Here is a 26,027-nt window from a genome sequence, read left to right as displayed (position 1 = left end):
ACTTTCATTCCTGTACAGGACCAAAGTGATTTTGACATTTCTTGGGGGAAGTAAACCAGCCAGTTTGGTTATAGGGACTTCCTCCCTCTGAAGGATATCTCCTACTAAAGGACAAAGGTTTGTTTTTGCCTAGGAACAAATCATAAATTTTTGAAATATGTATTTGTCATAACTGTAAACCTGAATCCTTTAAGATACACTTCTCGCCTCAATCACCTCGCAAGTCCTAGGTTTGAAGTCAAAGTTGGAGCTCAATGGTCAGTCGGGTGGGCGAGCCCTTTTACCACCCTCCAGCTAACTACCACCACCTCTTATAAGTTTTAGAAGCTGTATCCAGCTTTGTTGAAAGTATACTACTATTAAAGGACTCTGGTTTATAGAGTTAGAAAAAATACAAATAACTTTAAAGATTTGTGATTGTGTAGTAAAATTTCCTTAATAACGCAAGACAGCTTTTGCTTTTTACTTTTGAAGTGAGTTCTAGGCTAGGTGAAATATTATGAGGCTGGAAATAGTCTTTTGACTCCCACAGCACTTATCTGTAACAAAATAAAAGAACTTTTATTTACTTTTCATTTACAACCTAAAAATGCCAGATGATAATTGTTCAACTTGGGGTAATTTTTTTTATATTTGGTACCTTGATATTTATGATAAGAAACTGACTAGTTTGATTTAGCATCAGACTTATTTTACAAATATTTTTACAGGTCTGCAGATCCTTATCTTCTTGTAAAAGTAGAACTAACTTCTTCCAATGGCACTTGGGACGCTGTAACAAACATAGACATCCCTAAATTAACCTTGCCAGATTTACCACGTAATAGTTACTCGACAAAGCTACCGGGAATCTTCAAGGAAAAGGTAAGCAGGTGTCAGAGCTAAAATGGATGGGTATTGTTTTTAGCTTGATCTTGTTAGATTTGCCAACACATAAACCTTAATGGTCTTGTTAGAGCACTTGCTACTCTCTAGAGAAATGTTGCTTGATACAAAGTAAAAGCTAATCAATTACCTTAGTTGTCAGGATGCCAGATAACTCATAATCAATCAATCAATCAGTAGTTGTTTTGTGAAAAAATATCAACATAGAAAGATAATACAAAATTTCTCTATCCTTATAAGTAGAAAGATCTTCCAATGTCAATAACTCCCAAATATTCTCTTACAAACCTGCTGTTTTACCAGCAGTATTTTCAAGAAGAAAGCAAAGGTTTTTATCTCGGTGAAACATCCTGGAATTCATGTGCTATCCGTGCTAAAATAAAGAGCTTTAGCCAAAATAGTGAATAATTTTTGTTTACCAAGATGTGTGTAAAAGGTTTTATTTTTCTTGCTTGAAACATACTGGTGAGTTGAACAAATGAGTAAACATGATCTCTCCCAGCTGATGCCAATTTTATTTCTCATTCTTATCTTAACTGTATCCTTGGCAGCAAGTAATTGTCTGTGCTTTGTATTAGTGATGTATTTGTGCAATATGACTTCACTTTTGTTTCCTAGATAGGAATGATACAGTTATGTCTTCCAAATTTGTAACACCTGAATTTTGTGCTGAATGCAAAGGAAAAAATTATGAGAGGCAAGGATCGATATCGAATATTATCCTTTTGTTGCAATCTACATATGATTAAATTTGGAGAAGTAAAATCACATACCCAAGCACAGGATGAAATATCTGGGCATGCTGATAGACACAGCAGCAGCGAGTCTCTTCTCGTCAAAGTGGACCCTCATTTGAAATGCAGTTTTGGGACTCTCATGTTCTTTACTTGTACGATGAGCCAAGTCTGATTACTTACACTTAGCTAAAACCAGAGCAAAAGATAGGAAAGGAAAATGAGAGAAAAGAGAAAGAATGTTTTTTATTTTGTCAGTTTTTCAAACTTCCCGTTCCCTTACGCCCCTCGCCTGCCCTTCAGCTATGTCTTCCCATGTAGGTCATGTTTATTTATTCAAAGTATATAAGTATTGGGTTATGATGGTTTTAAAAGATGATCTTAGATCTGAATTTAATGGTGTAGTAGACAATAGGTTTGGTAATACTGTGTATCTCTTCAATCACATATAATATACCGTAATCTCATTTCATGAACATGGCGTCATCGAAGTTTTGAATACTTTGTATGAACTTATTTCTCTTTTAGTGGAAAAGGCAATGCCACCCTCTTATGTAGAGCATGAAACTTCTTCTGCTGATGTTCTTTCTTTAGAGCAGGTCTTCCCAGTTATCTATTCAGAGCTTGTACCTGCTTTGGACAAGTTAGTTAATGTTAATCGCTTTAAAAGAGGGTAAGTCTTTCATTCCTCTTTGGATGATGGATCTGTAGCTTATTTTTGGAAGTAATTAGGAAAGAACAAAGAGTTGATTCATTTATTGAAACTTCCTTCAAACTCTGTTCTTGAGTACAGTAATAGCTAAGTACGTGAAGGACAGTTTAATACTAGCACTTTAATACTTGAAGGCAAGTAGTTTATCTCAAAGAAAGGATTAATATGTCAAGTTCTTTTTGGAAAGGAATAGAATTTTTGGGGCTCCTATGTCCCTGATTCTCCCAACTTGTTTATGGCAACAGGTGGCATAATGAATATGCTTGGTGTGCAGCCAACTGTTAACGCTGTATCACCTTTTGGGATATCATGTGCTGTTAAGTGTCTGTGACTTATAGTACATAGGTAGCATGTTCCCTTCCCTGCAAACTTCCCTAACAAGGGAAGTTTTGGTTTGATTTGTTGTTAACACAAAAGTTAGTGAACAACTACATGCAGTTTGTCTGGCATTTCCTTTACATTTAAAAGTGCAAGAGACTCCTTTTTGTTATCTTAATGAATATAACTTGGGAACTGCATTCTCATAATTTAATGAAAGAAGGAATTATTTCTACTCGATCTAAAGTTTCTGCTCTGTTTTCTCCTTTTACTTTTTTTTCCACTTTAGATTTCCTCTCAAAAAGTTAAAGCAGTTTTGACATGGTTGTTGATGAGAAATTGTTTATCATTGGGTTCCTCTTTGGTTAATACCCTTCCCTGAAAGCCTGGAAATTGGGAAATATTTAGTTCTTGCAAAAATTTTGAAGGGGATTGCAGAAGGTTTAACTAGAACCATAGGAATCGATTCTTTTGCTGATTATACTGTAGTTTATGTATGATTCTTCATTAGCCTTAAAGTCTGAGTTCAGTTCTATTAAAGCTCAGAGTAATTCAATGGATATTTTTCAATATTAAACTTACCCGATAATCATGTAGCTGTCAACTCCGTTGCCCGACAGAATTCTATGGAGGGATACGCCAGCTATCACAATACTAGAAGGGGGTGTACTTACCAGCGCCACCTGTGGCCAGGTACTCAATCATTTGTTGTTGACACCTCCTCAATTATTCCTCTGTCGTGCTTCCGGCTAGACGTTCTGGGATACGCTTATGGTCTTCGAGTTTATTCACGGATATTTGGTGAAGTATTCTCTCAGATTAACGGCTGTCGCTTTACTGGAATCCTTCTTATATTAGCTATAGCTTTTATATAATACTGATATAACGGTTAACGAATTTTGCTTGTTTTTGGATCACCCTTTGGCTAACTCTTTGAAACAAGATGTCTGACGTTTCGCAAGCCCCCTCCCATAGACGATGTAGGTCTTGCAATAGGCGTATTCCGAAGGCCTCGGTAGATCCTCACACCGCTTGTTCTGACTGTAGGGACAGGCCCTGTCTATTAGAAAATCGATGTGAGGAATGCGCCGGACTTTCGGAATTGGAATTTGTCCGTCTTTTAAAATATTCATCTAAGTTAGAGAGAGGTAGAGTTAGGAGAAGTTCTTCTCACTCTTCTATGTTTTCCTCACCTCATGATCCCCTACCTTTTCCTACCCCTGTAGTGGCTACCCCCGAACCTACTGTGTGCCCTCCGCCTGATATGTCAGTTGTTTTGCGTGCTATTCAGGCTTTAGGCGATAAAGTAGAATCAGTGGTAAGTGACCATAAGTCTCTGATGGCCGAAGTTAAAGAACTGAAGGTCAAGAGTGCAGTGGGTGGAATTAGTGCCAGTGCTGTGACGAGTGCTAGTGTCGGTGCAGTGCCAAGTGCTAGTGGTGCCAGTGTGGTGCGTGAGGATTTTTCTGTGCGAGCCAGTCGTCCTCCCAGTCCGGGACCTCTTGCAAGCTCCCATGCCCAGGGGAGAAGCAATGTCGAAGGGCTTAAGGGTTCGACAGGCCTTGTTAGGCGCACAGAACTATCCTCGGTGGTTGCGGGCGTGTCTTCCTTAGACCGTCACTCCCACCTGCAGACGATTGAGCCCGTCTTATTCTCGTCCGCTGATCAACTAGCAGGGAAGAAACGTTGGTCTCAGGTCTCGAGACCGCTTAAACGTAGAGTCCAGTCCGCGAGTGCTCAGCCAGGTTGCAGTCATTGGCTCAGCTCTGACTCGCCTCAGTCATCTGTCGACTGTACTCCGCCCAAGAGGAGTAAGGTTCTGCCAAAACAGAGCCCGACTGTTAAGACTTTACCTCAGTCTGTTATCGTTTCTGCCGATCCCAAGTGGACCCTGCTTCAGTCCATGCAAGCTCAGCTTTCGGACTTGATGCGTGAGTGTCGGGCTGAGAGTGTTGCACCTCCTCCGCCTACACTCCCTCCGCCTGTTCTCGCTCCGCCTGTGCTCGCCCCGCCTGCACTTACTCCGCCTGGTCGCAGCACCATCTGCCAGGCGTACGATGTTGAGCCACTTTCGGAGTTCGCTGTTCCCAGTGGTGTTCAGCCTCAGCCTTCTTTAAGGCAACCCTTGCTTTGGGATCAGGAGAGTTATTCCACTCTTCCTCCGCCTCCCCTTGCTGCTCCACCAGTGGTGCAACTCTCGGTTGGGGTACAACAACCTCTCCCCTCCGTGAGTCTGTCTGCTCAGCCATCGCTGCAGCGAGCTCAACCCTCCTCAAGGCAAGCTCCTCTACACCCTGGACTTGCGCCTCAGGAGCCTCAGCTTGCGAGAACTTTACCTTGTTCTGCGCAGCCTCAACCTCATCATGCTCCGCTCATCTCACAGGAACAGGAACGGACTACTCCGCCTCCGTCCTCCGCTCAGCTTGTGCAATCCTTGGGTTCAACCTCTCTTGCTAGGAGTCAACCTCCTTCACCCATGCGCCTGCCTTCTGCTTCATCTGTTGTTCAGCCTTTGCAGTCTGAGCCTCAGGTTTTCCCTCAACAGTTACTGGAAGAGGAAACCACTGTTCTTGTTCCTACCCGTTCTGACTCTGCGGTTCAGCATTCTGGTCTGATCGCTTCGCTACCCTCTGCTGATGAGGTGTCGGATGATGAGGAGGCACACCTTGATCCCTCGTCAGACGTGGACGAATCTAAGCTTTCTCCACTGTCGATTGATTTTCGTAAGGTCTTGGCTCTACTCAGGGAGATTTACCCAGACCACTTCGTCTCTGCTATTCCCCGCTCTCCACCATCTGAGTTTTCGCTGGGCGTACAACAAGCTAAGTCCAACTATACTAAGCTTGTCCTAGCTAGATCCTCCAAGAGGGCTTTAAGGATCTTAGGGGAGTGGCTGCAGTCTAAACAACACCTTGGCAAGACTTCCTTCATGTTCCCTCCAACGAAGCTCGCTTCGAAAGGTAGCGTTTGGTATGCCACAGGGGAAGCACCAGGCTTAGGAGTACCTGCCTCTGCCCAGGCTGACTTCTCAAGTCTGGTGGACTCGCCTCGGAGAACTGCTATGAGACGCTCGAAGGTTTGTTGGACCTTCTCAGACCTGGATCATTTACTGAAAGGGTTGTTCAGAGCATTTGAAATGTTCAACTTTCTCGACTGGTGCCTGGGGGCCCTCAGCAAGAAAACCTCTCCTGCGGACAAAGATTCTGCCATGCTATTAATGTCCTGCATGGATAAGGCCATCAGAGATGGATCGGGTGAGCTAGCGTCGTTATTTGTATCAGGGGTGTTGAAGAAAAGGGAACAACTGTGTACCTTCCTTTCCGCCAGCATTACACCTTGCCAACGGTCACAACTCCTTTTTGCTCCTCTCTCAAAGTTCCTCTTTCCCGAGGAGCTAGTTAAGGACTTGTCTGCTGCCCTGATACAAAAGGACACGCACGATCTTGTAGCCTCTTCGGCTCGTAAGTCTAAGGTTGCCACCTCAGTCCCCAAGACTTATCGCTCCCCAGTAGCTGATACCCCGGCTACTAGGTTCATACCGCCCTTTCGTGGTAGAGCCCCCAGCCGAGGAAGCTCCCGTCCAGACTCTCACAGGAGCAAGTCTAGGAAAGGATCCAGGCCATCTAAGGGAAAGAACTGACTCTCAGTTTCTCCAGACAACAGTAGGAGCCAGGCTCAAGATCTTCTGGCGAGCCTGGGAGAAGAGAGGTGCAGACGCACAGTCTGTCAGTTGGCTGAGGTTCGGTTACAGGATTCCATTCTGCCTCAAACCACCTCTGACCACATCGCCCATCAACCTCTCTCCCAACTACAAAGAAGAGGACAAGAGGCTAGCATTGCAACAGGAGGTGTCGCTACTTGTGCAGAAGAAGGCAGTGGTTATAGTCCGGGACCATCAATCCCCGGGCTTCTACAACCGTCTCTTTCTTGTGGCCAAGAAGACAGGAGGTTGGAGACCGGTGCTGGACGTCAGCTCTCTCAACGAGTATGTCACCAAGCAGACGTTCACGATGGAGACGACCAAGTCGGTCTTAGCAGCGGTCAGACAGGAGGACTGGATGGTCTCGTTGGACTTGAAAGATGCATACTTTCACGTTCCCATTCATCCAGACTCCCAACCTTTCCTGAGATTCGTTTTCGGAAAGGTTGTCTATCAGTTCCAAGCCCTGTGTTTTGGCCTAAGCACAGCTCCTATGGTCTTTACTCATCTGATGAGGAATGTAGCGAAATTCCTACACTTATCGAACATCAGAGCCTCCCTCTACCTAGACGACTGGCTGTTGAGAGCCTCCACGAGTCGTCGTTGTCTGGAGAACCTCAATTGGACTTTAGACTTAATCAGAGACCTAGGTCTATTAGTCAATATAGAGAAATCTCAACTCATTCCCTCCCAATCCATTGTGTACCTGGGAATGGAGATTCAGAGTCAGGATTTTCGGGCTTTTCCATCGGCCCCCAGGATAAACCAAGCCCTAGAGTGCATCATGAGCATGCTGAAGAGGAGCAATTGCTCAGTGAGACAGTGGATGAGTCTCACAGGGACCCTCTCATCACTGGCCCTGTTTGTCGAGCTAGGAAGACTCCACCTCCGCCCTCTTCAATTCCATCTTGCTGCTCATTGGGACAAGGGCTCGACTCTAGAAGCAGTCTCTATCCCTATCAACCAAGAGATGAAGACCACTCTCCTGTGGTGGAAGCACAATCTCCTTCTCAAGGAGGGTCTATCATTGGCTATCCAGACCCCCAATCTTCATCTCTTCTCAGATGCATCGGACTCGGGCTGGGGTGCGACCTTGGACGGACGGGAATGCTCAGGAGTATGGAACAAGGAACAAGGATTACTCCACATCAACTGCAAGGAACTGTTAGCAATTCATCTAGCCCTGCTGAACTTCAAGTCCCTCCTGCTAGGCAAAGTGGTGGAGGTGAATTCAGACAACACCACAGCCTTGGCTTACATCTCCAAGCAAGGAGGGACCCATTCGAGGAGCCTTTACGAGATCGCAAGGGACCTCCTCATTTGGTCAAGAGGTCTAAACCTCACTCTGGTCACGAGGTTCATCCAGGGCGATATGAATGTTTCAGCGGATCGCCTCAGCAGAAGGAATCAGGTCATTCCCACGGAATGGACCCTCCACAAGAGTGTGTGCAACAGACTTTGGACCTTGTGGGGTCAACCTACCATAGATCTGTTTGCCACCTCCATAACCAAGAGACTTCCGCTTTATTGTTCCCCTGTTCCAGACCCTGCAGCGGTTCATGTGGATGCTTTTCTTCTGAACTGGTCCCATCTCGACCTGTACGCATTCCCTCCGTTCAAGATAATAAACAAAGTTCTGCAGAAATTCGTCTCGCACGAAGGGACACGGCTGACGCTGGTTGCTCCCCTTTGGCCTGCAAGAGAATGGTACACAGAGGTACTTCAATGGCTAGTCGACTTCCCCAGGACTCTACCTCTAAGAGTGGACCTTCTACGTCAACCTCACGTGGACAGGTTGCACCCAAACCTCCACGCTCTTCGGCTGACTGCCTTCAGACTGTCGAAAGATTCGCTAGAGCTAGAGGCTTTTCGAAGGAGGCAGCCAGTGCGATTGCCAGAGCTAGAAGAGTTTCCACTCGTAGAGTCTACCAGTCTAAGTGGGAGGTCTTCCGAAGCTGGTGTAGAGCCAATTCAATATCCTCTACCAATACCTCTGTGATCCAAATAGCTGACTTCCTTCTACATCTTAGGAATGAGAGATCCCTTTCAACACCTACGATTAAAGGATACAGGAGCATGTTGGCCTCAGTTCTCCGCCACAGAGGTTTGGACCTGTCTTCCAACAAGGACCTTCAAGACATTCTCAAGTCTTTTGAGACGTCTAAAGAACGTCGTCTTTCCACTCCAGGCTGGAATCTAGACGTAGTCTTAAGGTTCCTTATGACATCTAGGTTCGAACCTCTCCAGTCAGCTTCCTTCAAGGATCTTACCCTCAAGACTGCTTTTCTCGTTTGCCTTGCAACAGCTAAGAGAGTCAGTGAGGTTCATGCCTTCAGCAAGAACATTGGTTTCACAACCGAATCTGCGACATGTTCTTTTCAGCTTGGATTCCTAGCAAAGAACGAGCTTCCTTCACGTCCTTGGCCTAGATCGTTCGAAATACCTAGCCTCTCCAACATGGTAGGTAACGAACTTGAGAGAGTTCTTTGCCCTGTCAGAGCTCTCAAATATTATCTGAAGAGGTCTAAACCTATTCGAGGACAGTCAGAAGCCTTATGGTGTGCCATCAAGAAACCCTCGAGACCCATGTCCAAGAATGGGCTTTCGTACTATATAAGGCTTCTGATCAGAGAAGCACATTCTCACTTAAAGGAGGAAGACCTTGCATTGCTGAAGGTAAGGACCCACGAAGTAAGAGCTGTAGCTACTTCGTTGGCCTTTAATAAAAACCGTTCTCTGCAGAGCATAATGGATGCAACCTATTGGAGGAGCAAGTCAGTGTTTGCATCATTTTATCTGAAAGATGTCCAGTCTCTTTACGAGAACTGCTACACCCTGGGACCATTCGTAGCAGCGAGTGCAGTAGTAGGTGAGGGCTCAGCCACTACATTCCCTTAATCCCATAACCTTTTTTAACCTTTCTCTTGAATACTTTTATTGTTGTTTTTTATGGTTGTTACGGTAGGCTAAGAAGCCTTCCGCATCCTTGGATTTGGCGGGTGGTCTATTCATTCTTGAGAAGCGCCTGGGTTAAAGGTTTGGTAGAGGTCCTTTAGTAGGGGTTGCAACCCCGTGTACTTTGGCACCTTTGGGTTGATTCAGCCTCCAAGAGGAACGCTGCGCTCAGTAAGGAAGACGAACTTTAAATAAAGAGGCAGAGTAACGGTTCTATTCGACTTCCTTACCAGGTACTTATTATTTCATTGTTATTTGAGATAACTGTTATATGAAATATGGGATACTTAGCTATCCTTTAATCTTGTACACTGGTTTTCACCCACCTCCCTGGGTGTGAATCAGCTACATGATTATCGGGTAAGTTTAATATTGAAAAATGTTATTTTTATTAATAAAATAAATTTTTGAATATACTTACCCGATAATCATGATTTAATCGACCCTCCCTTTCCTCCCCAGAGAGAACCAGTGGACCGAGGAATAATTGAGGAGGTGTCAACAAGAAGTACTATAGTACCTGGCCACAGGTGGCGCTGGTAAGTACACCCCCTTCTAGTATTGTGATAGCTGGCGTATCCCTCCATAGAATTCTGTCGGGCAACGGAGTTGACAGCTACATGATTATCGGGTAAGTATATTCAAAAATTTATTTTATTAATAAAAATAACATTTTATAGTATTTTGTATGTTTAGATCATGCAGTATCTGATTCTTCTTCAGAACTAGTAGAGGTGTATTGTAACTGTATACTTGAAAGAAAGAGATCAAAGTTGTTCTTTACTAGGTAGAAAAGTTTAATAGAGTGAAAAATACATGATAATGTCAGCTCACACTAATAGTCCACTTTTTTTTTTTTTTTTTATCAATGTTCAACCCGGTAATTCAAAGGAATATCTTGGGTCCTCTTTCTAATCAATCTCATTTTCCTAATCATTATAGGGGTAGAGGTAAGTCTTGAAGTGATGACAGAATTTATTATAGAAACAACTCAAGGCTCTGTTAGGAAAGTCTTTCAGGGAAAAAAGGTGACCAATCAAACGCAGAACAACAGCAGATCACAAAATGTAAGGGGTAAACTGTCGTATTTTCATCAGGTTTGGAGTTTGCTTCTATCAAACCATCAGGTGATAGTAATGGGGGGTGTTTTCAGTTGTCTTTCAAAATCCAGCCCTCATTATCCATCGTACCAAAATATCTTCCTGTGTACCTCCACAATCCTGAAAATACCAAGATTTTACATCATGAAATACTACATTATTATTGACAGGAGCGATAAGGTTTTGGATCCTTCTCCAGGGTTTTATGATAGTCTGTGTTTGGTTTCCAAAACCTCAGGAGGTTGGAGACTCGCTTTAGGCATTTCTCATCTCAACAAGTTCCTATTTCTAACTAGGTTTTTAGTAGAGACTTCTTAGTTCTAAGGGAGTTCAGAGAGGGACATTGGATGTTGTCAGTAAAATTGTCTCATGCTTACTTTCATGTTCCGGTTCACAGTGTGGCGGGATGTTGGAATAACAACCCCCACACCCTTGATCACTCTTAAATAGACAAATGTCTCCTCAGCACAAACTTTCCCCTTACGTTATCAGCAGCAGGACTCTTGGACAAAAAGGACATAAAAACAAAACATAACCTTAAACCTATATTTCTTAAAACTAAAACAATCACTTAATAAAAAAAAAAAAAACATTCAAATAACCAAAAAAATATCAATCACAAAACCTTAGTACTAAGTACAGACAAACAAATCACCATAACCTAAATCTTCAAAACAAAATATATAGTAAATACATGTGTGAGCACAGACACCGCCGCCAATACTCAAAAACCCTCACAAAACCCGACACCGACACAGTTCACAAACAGTACCAAAAAAAAAACCACTTGAAACTAAAATAATAATCACAGTCAAGTTTGCGATATATATACAGTATATTAATTGTACGTGGACACCAGCGTCCACACAAAGCCCAACAGACCCTCACAGCCCACTGTCAATTAAGTGGCAAACAGTAGAACATGAGTCAAACTACCGCACACTCACTTCCTATACTGGGGTCAGTTAATCATAGTCATCCTCATCATCGTAATCCTTGTCATCAGTGATCCAAACAGAAACTCCTTCAGACGGGCTGGGTCATTATGGCATCAACTTCAATAAAATCGTTCAGAGCAAGCAAATCGTAATCATAATCGTAATCCGGGTCAGCAACAATTGGTCAATCATAAGAAATAACTTCCAAAAGGAGGAATTACGGCTCTAAAATAAGCAATCACTTCTAACGCTGGTCGAATCAAATAAATATCTAAATCCAGCGTGCACACACACAACTGCCTCAAGTCAAAACCTAACTAAAAACATAAACAAACAATCTCATACCAACAGTCTTACTCACAACAAACAATCAATAATCTCTCTCTCTCTCTCTCTCTCTCTCTCTCTCTCTCTCTCTCTCTCTCTCTCTCTCTCTCTCTCTCTCTCTCTCTCTCTCTCTCTCTCCTCTCTCTCTCTCTCTCTCTCTCTCTCTCTCTTTGTGGCAAATAAAAATTGAATAAAAATAAAACAAAAATCAATCCTCCACAACAGGTTGACGGAAGTACCTCAGCTTTGCCTTATCAGTTCAGTTGCCTATGTTTTGGTTTCAGAGTGGTTAAGTCTTTATAATAATTATGGCTTCAGTAGTGGAATAGTTACATTCATTCTTTATCTAGGCAATTGGTCAGTTCTCAATAACAATCCAGTGTCTTCTTTGAGACCAGAAAGTTATTGTATACCTTTTATCTATCTTGGGGTTGACTTTTGGGAACTAATGGCCTCTGCGGTAATTCATTTCTATTGCTAAACTCAGAAAGAGGCCCTATCAATAACATCTTAACTAGTTCTGTGATATGTTGATAGATCCAAAATCAGTTTCTATTCTGTCTTTCTAATCCTACTGTTTATCAAGAATCAATTGAAACTTATCCATTATTGTGATTCTCATCAGCATCTACTTCAAGGAGTGAGTCTCAACTTACAGTATCCGGATCTGTCTCTGTCCTGTGATAATTCTCTGGCAAAATGGAGTGCTACTCTGAAGATCCATCATCTGTCAGGAACAAATGCACATAAATTATTCATAATTATTGGGTATTTTTAAGGCACAATTTTTTTTAGACAATCTAGTTAAAGGTGATTTCTAAAAATTTGGACAGTACCGCTGCTTTGACGTATACTGTATCAGGAAACAGGAAGGTACAAAGTCAAAAATTCTTCTTTCCGACTTAGGAGTACTGTATCTCATTTTACTTATTTCATTCCAAGGAATTGAATTGTCTTAGTTGATCAGGTAACCATGGAATGGCCTCTTCATCCTTTGGTGTGTTTGGAAAGACTGAGGAAAACTGGTGTTGGATATGTTTTCAATTTCAATGAATAAGAATTTGGGCATGTATTGCTCGAGTTGAAGATCTTCGAGCTTGGGCATTGGATGCTATCTACAAGATTGGTCAAATATAAATCTATGAATTTCCACTTGTTGCCTTGATTTGAGAATCAAAATCTGTGAATAATTCTGATAGCTCCATTTTGGTCCCTGAGAGATTGGTTTATAAACCTATGGCCTCTTCTTGCAAGGTATTAAATTTTCCCAAATAGGACAGATCTACTCAGACATCCACTTCCATGCTACAGCTAGCTGCATAGAGAAGCTGAGCGGTCCTACGGAGATCAAACATGAGCACTGTAGGCTGGGGAAGTGTCGGAGCATATGCGTTCACCTTTCCCATTCCTTTCGTGATATGCAGGATTTTTTCCTTATCCTTGTGTGTGCTATGTACCATACGGAACTCACCCGCCAATTGGTACCTTCAAGGTTGGCTAGTGATTGTGAGCCTGGTATTGCAGCCACCTCTGTTTCATCAGTTGCAGGTGAACGATGCTACCTCCTTGTGTAGGTATGTAGTGAAGCCAATCAGAACTTGCCTTTTCTTGCTGATTTGGAGCTCACACATTGACCAATACCTTCGAGGCTGGTTAGTAATCGTAAGCTTGATATGGCATAGTCATTCTACCTGCTCAGCCTCATCAGAGCTCACATGCAGGCTGGTACATTTGGGATTGGGTAGCAATCATGAGATAAAAATAACAAATATTGCTGTTCACCTTCTATCCACTACTGAGTTGCTCACTTGGCAGACTGGTGTGACAGTAACGCTGTTTGTACCCTTACGAGGTGAATGATCCTTCTGGACTGAACGACGACAACTAGGTGATTGATAATAAGGATATACCATTGTGTGAAGATATAATCCTACTTCCCTTCCTTTTTCTCTTTTGATTCTGGTCATTCCTCTCTAAAGGAGAAAAGGAAGAAGTCAAAGAAGCCCAGAAAGGCAGACTGCAAGAAGTTCCGTGAGACTTCAAGCGATTCTCTTTCCTTTTAAGATGTTTCCCACTTGTTTAAGGAAGTGAACAATTTGAATAGCATTTTACAAATTAGTGTCTCATGATAGTTAAAAATTTCAGTAATGAACTAGGAATTGTTTTTGTTATCTTGAGCAATCACTATCCTCATTTAGAGTTATTTTGGATTGTGGTTGTTTGGACCATTATTGTTGGTACCAAATAGTAAGAAGGAATGGTAGAAACCTTTTAGCCTTTGGCCCAACATTCTCTTTACTGGAAATACAACTTTACTGCTGTCTACCCTACTAAGTGGTTGTGATGGCACTCAGTTTAAAAGTTTTTCCATTGGCTTCCAGTTTAGTGGCTGCAGTTAAGTAAGTAAGTTTTCAGTGTAAATTTTTTTATAATGGTAATATATTAATAGTTCCATAGTAGATAATCAAATCAGGAGCTTTGGAATCTACTTATATGAAGTTTTTGAATATACTGTACTAGAATATTAAACCATAAATATGCTCGTTTATCATTGAAAAAATCTGTACAAAAACTTTTATGTGCTGATCTTGTGTAGTGTTTTGAACATATCTTGGTCATTTATTTCTGAAGAGAAAGGCGATACAATAATCATTATTAGTAAAGGTTCATAAAGGTTGATCATGTGCACTTTGCTCAGAAATGGAATTCACAAGAGTGGATAATGCATCTGAAGTTCTGACTTGCTCATTTATCTCGGATTTGAATTGTATGGGTAGAAACGGAGTTCCGTAAAGCGGAAGCCTTCGCAATTTTTCTTGAACCTCTGACACATGCCTTTGTCCATAGACAAAGATGGGACACAGTAGTATCTGAAGCTTGTGAGGAAGAGTTCGATTTTCTATTGTGCTCGGACTGAGCCACAGAAGATCAACTACAGCTAAACTATTATAGTACTGAAAATTACCAAAAGGAACTTTATCCAAGTGTTTGCCCTATGTATAATGTAAAATAGATTAGTGTGGGGAATGGGCAAAGAGGTAGATGCGGTACTGGTTAACAAGATTTTAGAAATGGAATCAGAAACATTAAAACATATCAAATTGTTATTTAAGCCTATTAATTTCCTAAAGTTAAGTAGTATCTCCTACTGAGCTTGGACACTGCAAGCATAGACAAAGTGGTGGACTTTTGTTCTTAACTGCATGTCTGTACTGACTGACTTTTCTTCTACATTCTTATTTACTCCTATGCTTATTATGCTCCTGAGATCGTTTATTCACTAATTGATCTCTACTATAAGTTAATTAGATTATACAAAATATTCTGTCCACCAGAGTTTAAAAACACATTGTTAACCCCTACATCCAGTACTTAGGTAATGGTTTTTTTTTTTTTTTTTTTTTGCATCTTAACAAAAACGGAGCCACAGCGCATTTGTTACATAAGCTCATTTAAAAAACGGGAATGCATACCCTCCTAATCATGTTTTAAATTCTAATACAAAAACAAAATTTTAAATTCAAAACTCGTAAGGTAAGGGAGCTGCTAGTAGGTAGCCTGTATTCCAAAGTCTACGAAAATTATTTGAAGCATGATGTAAAACACGATGAGTATCTGTGACTTAATTAATATCCTATTATGTGTTGACATGATAGAGAAGTTAGGAGCCCAAAAATAGCAAGTATGAGAAATCAAGATCGTGGTAACTGGAAGAGGAAACTGTTTATACTACTGCACTATTTACCAGTGCCTCTTTCTAGCCACAACAAGGGATCTTACATATGTCTTGGCAATTTATTTTTCATCTCAGTGAAAAACTTAAATAATGAATAACTCATGAATACCAAGTAAATATTGATTTTTCAATATTAAACTTACCCGATGATCATGTAGCTGTCAACTCTGTTGCCCGACAGAAATCTACGGTCGGGATACGCCAGCGATCGCTATACAGGTGGGGGTGTACACAACAGCGCCATCTGTGGTCAGGTACTCCAGTACTTCTTGTCAACAAGACCTCAATTTTTCCTCTGTCGTGCCACCGGCTAGACCTACTGTACTTGGATACGCTGTTGATTCTGGAGTTATTGTTCACGATTTGGTGATGTATTTGCTCTAGAGTTTAGCTTTCGCTATTCAGGAAGCTTTATCATTAGCTTAGCTAGCTTTTGGAATTAATTTGATTTAATTATGGTGACGAAGAGAGTATGAACTCTCTTTCACTTTTAAATGGCCGACCCTTCCCTTAGACGGAAGTGTTGGTGTCGAAGAGAGTATAGACTCTCTTTCTTAATTTTGCTTAACAAAGTTATAGATTTATTTTATTTCTCTCCGCCTTTTATAGGCCTCTTCGATTAACTTCCTTTTATTATAAACTTATAAAAATTAATTTTTATGTTTGTTTATATGCGACCTTTCCTAATAGTAGGCGGTCATTACTTGGAACCGAAGTTAATTAACATTGAGCCCGTCATTTCGTTTTTCCTGTTAAGATTTTATGCTATTTTAATTTTAATGTTTTTGAAAGAATTTCTTTGATAGTCTCGCACTGTTTTTCAAAGTTGAACTAACGTTTTGTTTTGTCTCCGCAGTTGTTGACGTTCAGAACGTTCAACTTGCGCTCTATCGTTACGATAGAGAGAGAGTATTCACGGTTTCACGTTGCAGTAAGAGTAAACCGATTCTAGCGTTTTGTTCATTCTTTCTTAGCTTAAATGGTTTTAATTCTAATAAAGGAACTTTTTATTTGGGAAATCTTTCAGTTTTTTCCTTTAACAAATAATATGTTTTAACGAGATATATAATTGGGCTCTTCTCTCAGGTTCTAAGTCAAGAGAGAGAGAGAGAGAGATAGAGACGGAGGGAGAGAGAGGAGGATAAACGTTTCGTTCAAGCGGGTAACGTTGTTATCGTTTTTGCTCTTCTCCCTAGTCTCTTTAGGGGAAGAAGGTAAAACGTTTCTAGAGTTTTATTCTTGTTCCCAGTCTTTATGCGGTGAGAGATTTTAAACGTAGTTTATTTGATCTAGTGTTTAGTCTCTTTTCCAGCCACTGAATTATTTATCTTTCATTATGTTTTTCTGTTACATTGTAATACTGTTTTCGCAATTACTAACTTTTAATGAAGGATAGGATTGCGTGTTTCAGGTACAAACCACTTAAAGTTTCGAGTTCAGTGAAATAAGTGCAAACAGAAAATCAAAAGTGATAAAGTGATAAGCGCAAAGTGTTACAGTGTTGCGTTCGAGGGTTCGTCTGTTCGTGCCAGTTGTTCGCCTAGTCTGGGACCTCTTACAAGCTCCCAAGCCCAGGGGAGAAGTAATGTCGAAGGACTTATGGGTTCATCAGGCCTTGATCGACGAACAGACGTTTCCCTCCGTGGTTTCGGGTGTATCCACTCACGTTGCAGACGTGATCACCCCACCCACACAAAGACGAGAGAGCCCATTTATTCCTCGTCTGCGGAAGAGGTTTCTCGCAGAAACCATGGACCAAATCTTGCAGCTTTTAAGTGCAAGTCGGTCCCTTCCGCGCAAGTCCAACGGCCAAGGTGTAGCCACTGGGTCAGTTCGGACTTGCTGCAGTACGACAACTGCACACCTCCCAGAGAGGCAAGGTGGTACCGCAACAGGCAGTAACTCCGTCTGTTGCCGCACCAGCTGTTTTAGACCCTCAGTCACAACGGACAGTAGCTCCGTTTGTTGTTGTCTTTCATAGACCCTAGTGGTCCATGCTGCAGAATATACAGTCTCAGCTTGCTCCTTCATACAGGAGTATCATGCTGGAAGGTTGACAATGCAGCCTGTTAACCTACAACCCGCCGAGGTTGTGCGCTCAGCAGATACTGCGGCTGCCTGCTCCCACCCTCCACCTGTGAGAGCTCCACCTCCGATGCGCAGTCCACCCTGCCAGACGCATGTTCTTGCTGCGCCTCCTGCTTTCATGCGTGAGCTGCCGCATCGGGAGTTGCCGGGTTCCAGCACTATGAGGAGCCTCATGCTATGCGGCAACCTCCTCAACCCATGAGGCAGGAGCCTCATGCTATGCGGCATCCTCCTCAACCCATGAGGCAGGAGTCTCATGTGAGGCAGGAGCCTCATGCTATGCGGCAACCTCCTCAACCCATGAGGCAGGAGCCTCATGCTATGCGGCATCCTCCTCAACCCATGAGGCAGGAGCCTCATGCTATGCGGCATCCTCCTCAACCCATGAGGCAGGAGCCTCTTGCTATGAGGAGCCTCATGCTATGCGGCATCCTCCTCAACCCATGAGGCAGGAGCCTCATGCTATGCGGCAACCTCCTCAAATGCGGCATCCTCCTCAACCCATGAGGCAGGAGCCTCATGCTATGCGGCATCCTCCTCAACCCATGAGGCAGGAGCCTCATGCTATGTGGCAACCTCCTCAACCCATGAGGCAGGAGCCTCATGCTATGCGGCATCCTCCTCAAACCAGCATGAGCCTCATACCATGCAGCATGAGCCTCATCCCATGCAGCATGAGCCTCATCCCATGCAGCATAAGCCGCATGCCATGCAACATGCTCTGCATACCTTACAGCATGCTCTACATACAGCATGCTCTGCATACCTTACAGCATACAACATGCTCTGCATTCCTTACAGCATGCTCTGCATACAGCATGCTCTGCATACCTTACAGCATGCTCTGCATTCCTTACAGCATGCTCTGCATACCTTACCGCATGCTCCTCAATCACACATCTTTGGTTGTTGCCAACTCACAAGACGGTCAAGCAGTTTCATAACGTTGCCTTCTGGTCTGCTGCTTTTGCACCAGTGAAACCCTCACTGAGAGAACTTAGCTTTTCTCGGATATGGTTCCTGTAGATGAGAAAGTGCTATTCTCCCTCCTTCTGTTATTCCCTTGAGGACTCTGTCATTTGGAGAGGAGCCTTAAGCTGCTTAGCCTCCTATGGACTTTTATTTAAGCATAACATGCTTCCAGGGAGGGTAATGGTTCCGCTTCAGTCGCTAACCCCGTCTGTTGCCACACCTGCTCCCATAGACCTTGAGCTTTGTTGCAAGACATGCAGTCCAAGCTTAGTCCTTGTTAGAGGATTTTTGTTTATGGAGTCAGTGTGTCACTGGGAAGACGTTCAACAACCAGCAGAGGTGACTTGTTGTGACGCAGTGCGGCAACCTCAGCAACCCGATAAGGAGTTGTCTGTACTACCCAGACAGTCTAGACAGTTTCGGGTTGTCGCTGTACTTCCTCGCTTCCCCATGGTTGACAGTTCACAGACTGTGCAGCAGTACCATGATCTTGTGTCCGGCTCCGTCAGACGACTGGCTTTTAAGAGCTCCCACAAGTCGTCGCTGTCTGGAGAATCTCAGATGGACTATGGATCTGACCAAGGAACTGGGCCTCCTGGTCAATTTAGAGGAGTCCCAGCTCGTCCCATCCCAGACCATTGTCTACCTGGGTATGGAGCTTCAGAGTCGAGCTTTTCGGGCTTTTCCGTCGGCCCCAAGGATCTACCAAGCCCTAGAATGCATCCAGAGCATGCTGAGAAGGAACCGATGCTCAGTCAGGTAGTGGATGAGTCTAACAGGGACACTTTCATCGCTTGCCCTGTTCATCGAGTTAGGGAGACTCCACCTCCGCCCCCTTCAGTATCATCTAGCTGCTCACTGGATAAAGGACATGACGCTAGAGACGGTCTCAGTTCCTGTTTCCGAAGAGATGAGGTCTACTCTAACGTGGTGAAAGAACAGCTTTCTTCTCAAGGAAGGTCTACCTTTGGCTGTTCAGAAACCAGACCGCCGTCTCTTCTCGGACGCATCAGACACGGGCTGGGGTGCGACTTTGGACGGACAGGAATGCTTGGGAACATGGAATCAGGAGCAAAGGACACTTCACATCAATTGCAAGGAGCTGTTGGCGGTTCATCTGGCCTTGATAAACTTCAAGTCCCTCCAGCTTAACAAGGTGGTGGAGGTGGACTCCGACAACACCACAGCCTTGGCTTACATCTCCAAGCAGGGAGGGACTCATTCGAGGAAGTTGTTCTAGATCGCAAGGGACCTCCTCATCTGGTCAAAAGATCGAAAGCTCACGCTGGTAACGAGGTTCATTCAGGGCGATATGAATGTCATGGCAGATCGCCTCAGCCGGAAGGGTCAGGTCATCCCCACAGAGTGGACCCTTCACAAGAATGTTTGCAGCAGACTTTGGGCCCTGTGGGGTCAGCCAACCATAGATCTGTTCGCTACCTCGATATCCTAGAGGCTCCCGTTGTATTGTTCTCCGATTCCAGACCCAGCAGCAGTTCACGTGGATGCTTTTCTGCTGGATTGGTCCCATCTCGACCTGTATGCATTCCCGCCGTTCAAGATTGTCAACAGGGTACTTCAGAAGTTCGCCTCTCGCTAAGGGACACGGCTGACGTTGGTTGCTCCCCTCTGGCCCGCGAGAGAATGGTTCATAGAGGTACTGCAATGGCTGGTCGACATTCCCAGGACTCTTCCTCTAGGAGTGGACCTTCTACGTCAACCTCACGTAAAGAAGGTACACCCAAACCTCCACGCTCTTCGTCTGACTGCCTTCAGACTATCGAAAGACTCTCAAGAGCTAGAGGCTTTTCGAAGGAGGCAGCCAGAGCGATTGCTAGAGCAAGGAGGACATCCTCTCTCAGAGTCTATCAGTCTAAATGGGAAGTCTTCCGAAGCTGGTACAAGGCCAATGCAGTTTCCTCAACCAGTACCACTGTAACCCAGATTGCTGACTTCCTGTTACATCTAAGGAACGTAAGATCCCTTTCAGCTCCTACGATCAAGGGTTACAGAAGTATGTTGGCAGTGATTTTCCGCCACAGAGGCTTGGATCTTTCCACCAACAAAGATCTACAGGACCTCCTTAGGTCTTTTGAGACCTCAAAGGAACGTCGGTTGTCCACTCCAGGCTGGAATCTAGACGTGGTCCTAAGGTTCCTTATGTCATCAAGATTTGAACCTCTCCAATCAGCCTCTTTTAAGGACCTCACATTAAAAACTCTTTTCCTCGTGTGCTTGGCAACAGCTAAAAGAGTAAGTGAGATCCACGCCTTCAGCAGGAACATAGTTTTCACATCTGAAACGGCTACATGTTCCTTGCAGCTCGGTTTTTTGCTAAAACGAGCTTCCTTCACGTCCTTGGCCTAAGTCGTTCGAGATCCCAAGCCTGTCCAACTTGGTGGGGAACGAACTGGAGAGAGTACTTTGCCCAGTTAGAGCTCTTAGGTACTATCTAAAAAGGTCATAACCTTTACGAGGACAATCGGAAGCCTTTTGGTGTGCTATCAAGAAGCCTTCTCTTCCAATGTCTAAGAACTCAGTTTCTTACTAAATCAGGCTTCTGATTAGGGAAGCACATTCTCATCTGAAGGAAGAAGACCTTGCTTTGCTGAAGGTAAGGACACATGAAGTGAGAGCTGTGGCTACTTCAGTGGCCTTCAAACAGAACCGTTCTCTGCAGAGTGTTATGGATGCAACCTATTGGAGAAGCAAGTCAGTGTTCGCATCATTCTATCTCAAAGATGTCCAGTCTCTTTACGAGAACTGCTACACCCTGGGACCATTCGTAGCAACGAATGCAGTAGTAGGTGGGGGCTCAGCCACTACATTCCCATAATCCCATAACCTTTTTAACCTTTCTCTTGAATACTTTTTATGGGTTGTACGGTCGGCTAAGAAGCCTTCCACATCCTTGTTGATTTGGCGGGTGGTCAATTCTTTCTTGAGAAGCGCCGAGGTTAAAGGTTGTGATGAGGTCCTTTAGTATGGGTTGCAGCCCTTTATACTTTAGCCACCTAAGAGTCGTTCAGCATCCTAAGAGGACCGCTACGCTCAGTAAGGAAGACGTACTTATTAAAGGCAGAGTAATGGTTCAAGTCGACTTCCTTACCAGGTACTTATTTATTTTTTATTGTTATTTTTGAATAACTAATAAAAATGAAATACGGGATACTTAGCTTCTTTGTTAACATGTATACTGGTCTCCACCCACCACCCTGGGTGTGAATCAGCTACATGATCATCGGGTAAGTTTAATATTGAAAAATGTTATTTTTATTACTAAAATAAATTTTTGAATATACTTACCCGATGATCATGATTTAAATGACCCGCCCTTCCTCCCCATAGAGAACCAGTGGACCGAGGAGAAAATTGAGGTCTTGTTGACAAGAAGTACTGGAGTACCTGACCACAGATGGCGCTGTTGTGTACACCCCCACCTGTATAGCGATCGCTGGCGTATCCCGACCGTAGATTTCTGTCGGGCAACAGAGTTGACAGCTACATGATCATCGGGTAAGTATATTCAAAAATTTATTTTAGTAATAAAAATAACATATTGCAAATTTTAAATATCAGGTCATTGCTATTTCATACCAAAAACAGCTGAAAAAATTATGGCAATAGGCTTTGTTCCTTCTGTAGCTCCCTTTTTTTCCTTGAATCTCGCCTTACAACTACAGACAATGTGTTTACTACATACGTTTTGCCTTGTACTGCCCTTGACTATCTCTCTTGGATTCCTTTTTACATAGCTGTCCAAATTCTTTAACTTTAGCTTATCCCAATTATTATTATTATTATTATTATTATTATTATTATTATTATTATTATTATTTTTTCAATATTAAACTTACCCGATAATCATGTAGCTGTCAACTCCGTTGCCCGACAGAATTCTATGGAGGGATACGCCAGCTATCACAATACTAGAAGGGGGTGTAATTACCAGCGCCACCTGTGGCCAGGTACTCAAGTACTTCTTGTTGACACCTCCTCAATTATTCCTCTGTCGTGCTTCCGGCAAGACGTTCTGGGATGCGCTTATGTTCTTGGAGTATTTTCACGACTTTGGTGAAGTATTTCTCTTTGATTTCGGCTGTCGCTTTACTGGAAACTTCTATATTGGCTTAGTTAGCTTTTGGAATTGATTTGATTAATTATGGTGACGAGAGAGTATGAACTCTCGTTCACCTTTCAATGGCCGACCCTTCCCTTAGACGGAAGTGTTGGTGTCTAAGAGAGTATAGACTCTCTTTCTTAATTTTGCTTAGAAAAGTTATAGATTTATTTTATATCTCTCCGCCTCTTATAGGCCTCTTCGATTAACTTCCTTTTATTATAAACTCATTAAAATTAATTTTTATATTTGTTTATATTCGACCTTCCTAATAGTAGGCGGTCTTTTACCGAAGTTAATAAACTTTGAGCCCGTCATTTCGGTTTTACCTGTTAACATATTATGCTATTTCCACCACAGAGTTTGAAAGATTTTCTTTGACAGTCTCGTACTGTTTTCAAAGTTGAACTAACGTTTTGTTTTGTCTCTGCAGTTGTTGACGTTCAGAACGTTCAACTTGCACTCTATCGTTACGATAGAGAAAGAATGTTCACGGTTTCACGTTGCAGTAAGAGTAACCGTGTCTAGCGTTTTGTTCTTTCTTTCTTAACTTAATGGTTTTGATCCTAATAAAGGAACTTTTCAGTTTTTTCCTTTAACAATAATATGTTTTAACGATATATATGATTGGGCTCTTCTCTCAGGTTCTAAGTCAAGAGAGAGAGAGAGAGAGAGAGAGAGATAGAGACGGAGGGAGAAAGAGGATAAACGTTTCATTCAAGCCTGCCAGGCGTACGAGTAACGTCGTTATCGTTTTTGCTCTTCTCCCTAGTCTCTTTAGGGGAAGAAACTAAACGTTTCTAGAGTGATCTAGTGTTTAGTCTCTTTCCAACCACTGAATTATCTTTCATTAGATTTTTCTGTTACATTGTAATTCTGTTTTCGCAATTACTAACTTTGAGAAAGGATAGAATTGCGTATTTCAGGTACAAACCACTTAAAGTTTCGAGTTCAGTGAAATAAGTGCAAACAGAAATCAAAGTGATAAGTGATTAGTGCGTGAGGGTACTTTTGTGCGCGCCAGTCGTCCTCCCAGTCCGGGACCTCTTGCAAGCTCCCAAGCCCAGGGGAGAAGCAATGTCGAAGGGCATAAGGGTTCAGCAGGCCTTGATCGGCGCACAGAAGTATTCTCGGTGGTTGTGGGCGTGTCTTACCGAGACCGTCACTCCCACCCGCAGACGATTGAGCCCTTATTTTGCTCGTCTGCAGAAGAGATTAGGGGAGAAAATAAAGGCAGAGTAACGCTGGTCTCAGGTCTCAAGACCTCTTAAACGTTAAGTCCAGACCTATGCCAGACGTACGAAGTTAAAGTTCACAACCCGAATGCAGTCATTGGGTTAGCTCTGACTCTCCTCAGTCATTAGTTGATTACACTCCGCCTAAGAGGAGTAAGGTTCTGCCACAACAGATCTCTGCTGTTAAGGCTTTACCTCAGCAGAACTTAGTGTCTGCCGACCCCAAGTTAACTCTACTGCAGTCCATTCAGTCACAACTTTCGGTCTTGATGCGTGAGTGTCGGGCTGAGACTGTTGCGCCTCCGCCTCCGCCTACACTCCCCCCCGCCTATGATCGCTCCGCCTGATCACAGTTCCTCCTGCCAGGCGTACGATGTTGTGAACTCTACTACAGTCCATGCAAGCACAGCTTTCGGACTTGATGCGTGAGTGTCGGGCTGAGAGTGTTGCTCCTCCACCTCCGCCTACACTCCCTCCACCTACACTCGCTCCGCCTGATCACAGTACCATCTGCCAGGCGTACGATGTTGTGGACTCTACTACAGTCCATGCAAGCACAGCTTTCGGACTTGATGCGTGAGTGTCGGGCTGAGAGTGTTGCTCCTCCGCCTCCGCCTACACTCCCTCCACCTACACTCGCTCCGCCTGATCGCAGTACCACCTGCCAGCAGTTCCACCTGCCAGGCGTACGATGTTGAGCCACGTGCTGAGTTTGCTGTTCCCTGTGGTGTTCAGCCTCCGCCTTCCTTAAGGCAACCTTTACATTGGGATCAGGAGGATTATACCTCTCTTCCTCCGCCTCCACTTGCTGCTCCACCAGTGATGCACACTCGGTTGAGGTACAACAACCTCTCCCGTCCATGAGTCAGTCTCCTCAGCTCTTGCTGCAACGAGCTCAACCCTCCACAAGGCAAGCACCACAACACCTTAGCCTTGCGCCTCAGGAGCCTCAGCTTGCGAGACATTTACCTTGTTCTGCGCAGCCTCTTCCTCATCGCGCTCCGCTCACACCACAGGAACTGGAACTTGCTACTCCGCTTCCGCCAACCGCTCAGCAAGCGCAACCCTTGGGTTCAACCACTCATGCTAGGAGTCAGCCTCCTCCACCCATGCGCCTTCCTTCTGCTTGTCTTTTATTCAGCCTTTGCAGACTGAGCCTCAGGTGTTCCCTCATCGGAGTCTTGAAGAGGAAACCACAACTTTTGTTGTTCCAGCTCGTTCTGACTCTGCTGTTCAGCATACCTTACCTCCATTTTCATACCATGGTTTAAACCCCATGCAAGCATGCATAAAGCACTCTAGCACTGGTCATGGAATTTCTGAGAAATGTTAAACGCCATGCACACGCTCTGCTTTCCTTACAGCAGGCTCTGCTTACAGCAGGCTCTGCTTACTACATGCTCAGCATTCAGCATGCTCTGCATTCAGCATGCTCTGCATACAACATGCTCTGCATACAGCATGCTCTGCATTCAGCATGCTCTGCATACAACATGCTCTACATACAGCATGCTCTGCATACAGCATACTCTGCATACATCATGCTCTGCATACCTTACCGCATGCTTCTCAACACATCTTGGGTTGTTGCCAACTCACTAGACTGTCAAGCAGTTTCATAACGTTGCCTTCTAGTCTGCTGCTTTTGCACCAGTGAACCCTCACTCAGAGAACTTAGCTTTTCTAGGATAAGGTCCCTGTAGATGAGAAAGTTCTTTTCTCCCTCCTTCTGATATTCCCTTGAGGACTCTGTCATTTGGAGGGAGCCTTTAGCTGCATAACCTCTTATGGACTTTTATTTAAGCATAACATGCTTACAGGGAAGGTAATGGTTCCACTTCAGCCGCTAATCCCGTCTGTTACCACACCTGCTCCCATAGACCTTGAGCTGTGTTGCATGACATGCAGTCCAAGCTTAGTCCTTGTTAGAGGATTTTTTGTTTACGGAGTCAATGTGTCACGGGGAAGACGTTCAACAACCAACAGAAGGGACTTGTTGTGACGCAGTGCGGCAACCTCAGCAACCCGTTAAGGAGTTGTCTGTACGACCCAGACAGTCTAGACAGATTCGGGTCGTCACTGTACTTCCTCGCTTGCCCATGATTGACAGTTTACAGACTGTGCAGCAGTATCATGATCTTGTGTCCGGCTCCGTCAGACGACTGGCTTTTAAGAGCTCCCACAAGTCGTCGCTGTCTGGAGATTTT

The 26,027-nt window shown here is 43.7% G+C and overlaps 1 protein-coding gene across 1 annotated transcript in view; it reads left to right on the top strand.

Moving 5' to 3' along the window:
• LOC137623353 (TBC1 domain family member 25) overlaps positions 1-26,027 on the top strand; it is an 89,725-nt gene that overhangs the window by 29,635 nt on the left and 34,063 nt on the right. Inside the window, exon 4 of the mRNA XM_068354186.1 lies at positions 711-864. Within this exon, the coding sequence (XP_068210287.1) occupies positions 711-864 (154 nt within the window). The remainder of the gene's footprint in view (positions 1-710; positions 865-26,027) is intronic.

The sequence above is a fragment of the Palaemon carinicauda genome, chromosome 2 (genome assembly GCF_036898095.1).
Source record: "Palaemon carinicauda isolate YSFRI2023 chromosome 2, ASM3689809v2, whole genome shotgun sequence".
NCBI lineage: Eukaryota > Metazoa > Arthropoda > Malacostraca > Decapoda > Palaemonidae > Palaemon > Palaemon carinicauda.
This window is presented reverse-complemented; position numbering and strand designations above follow the sequence as displayed.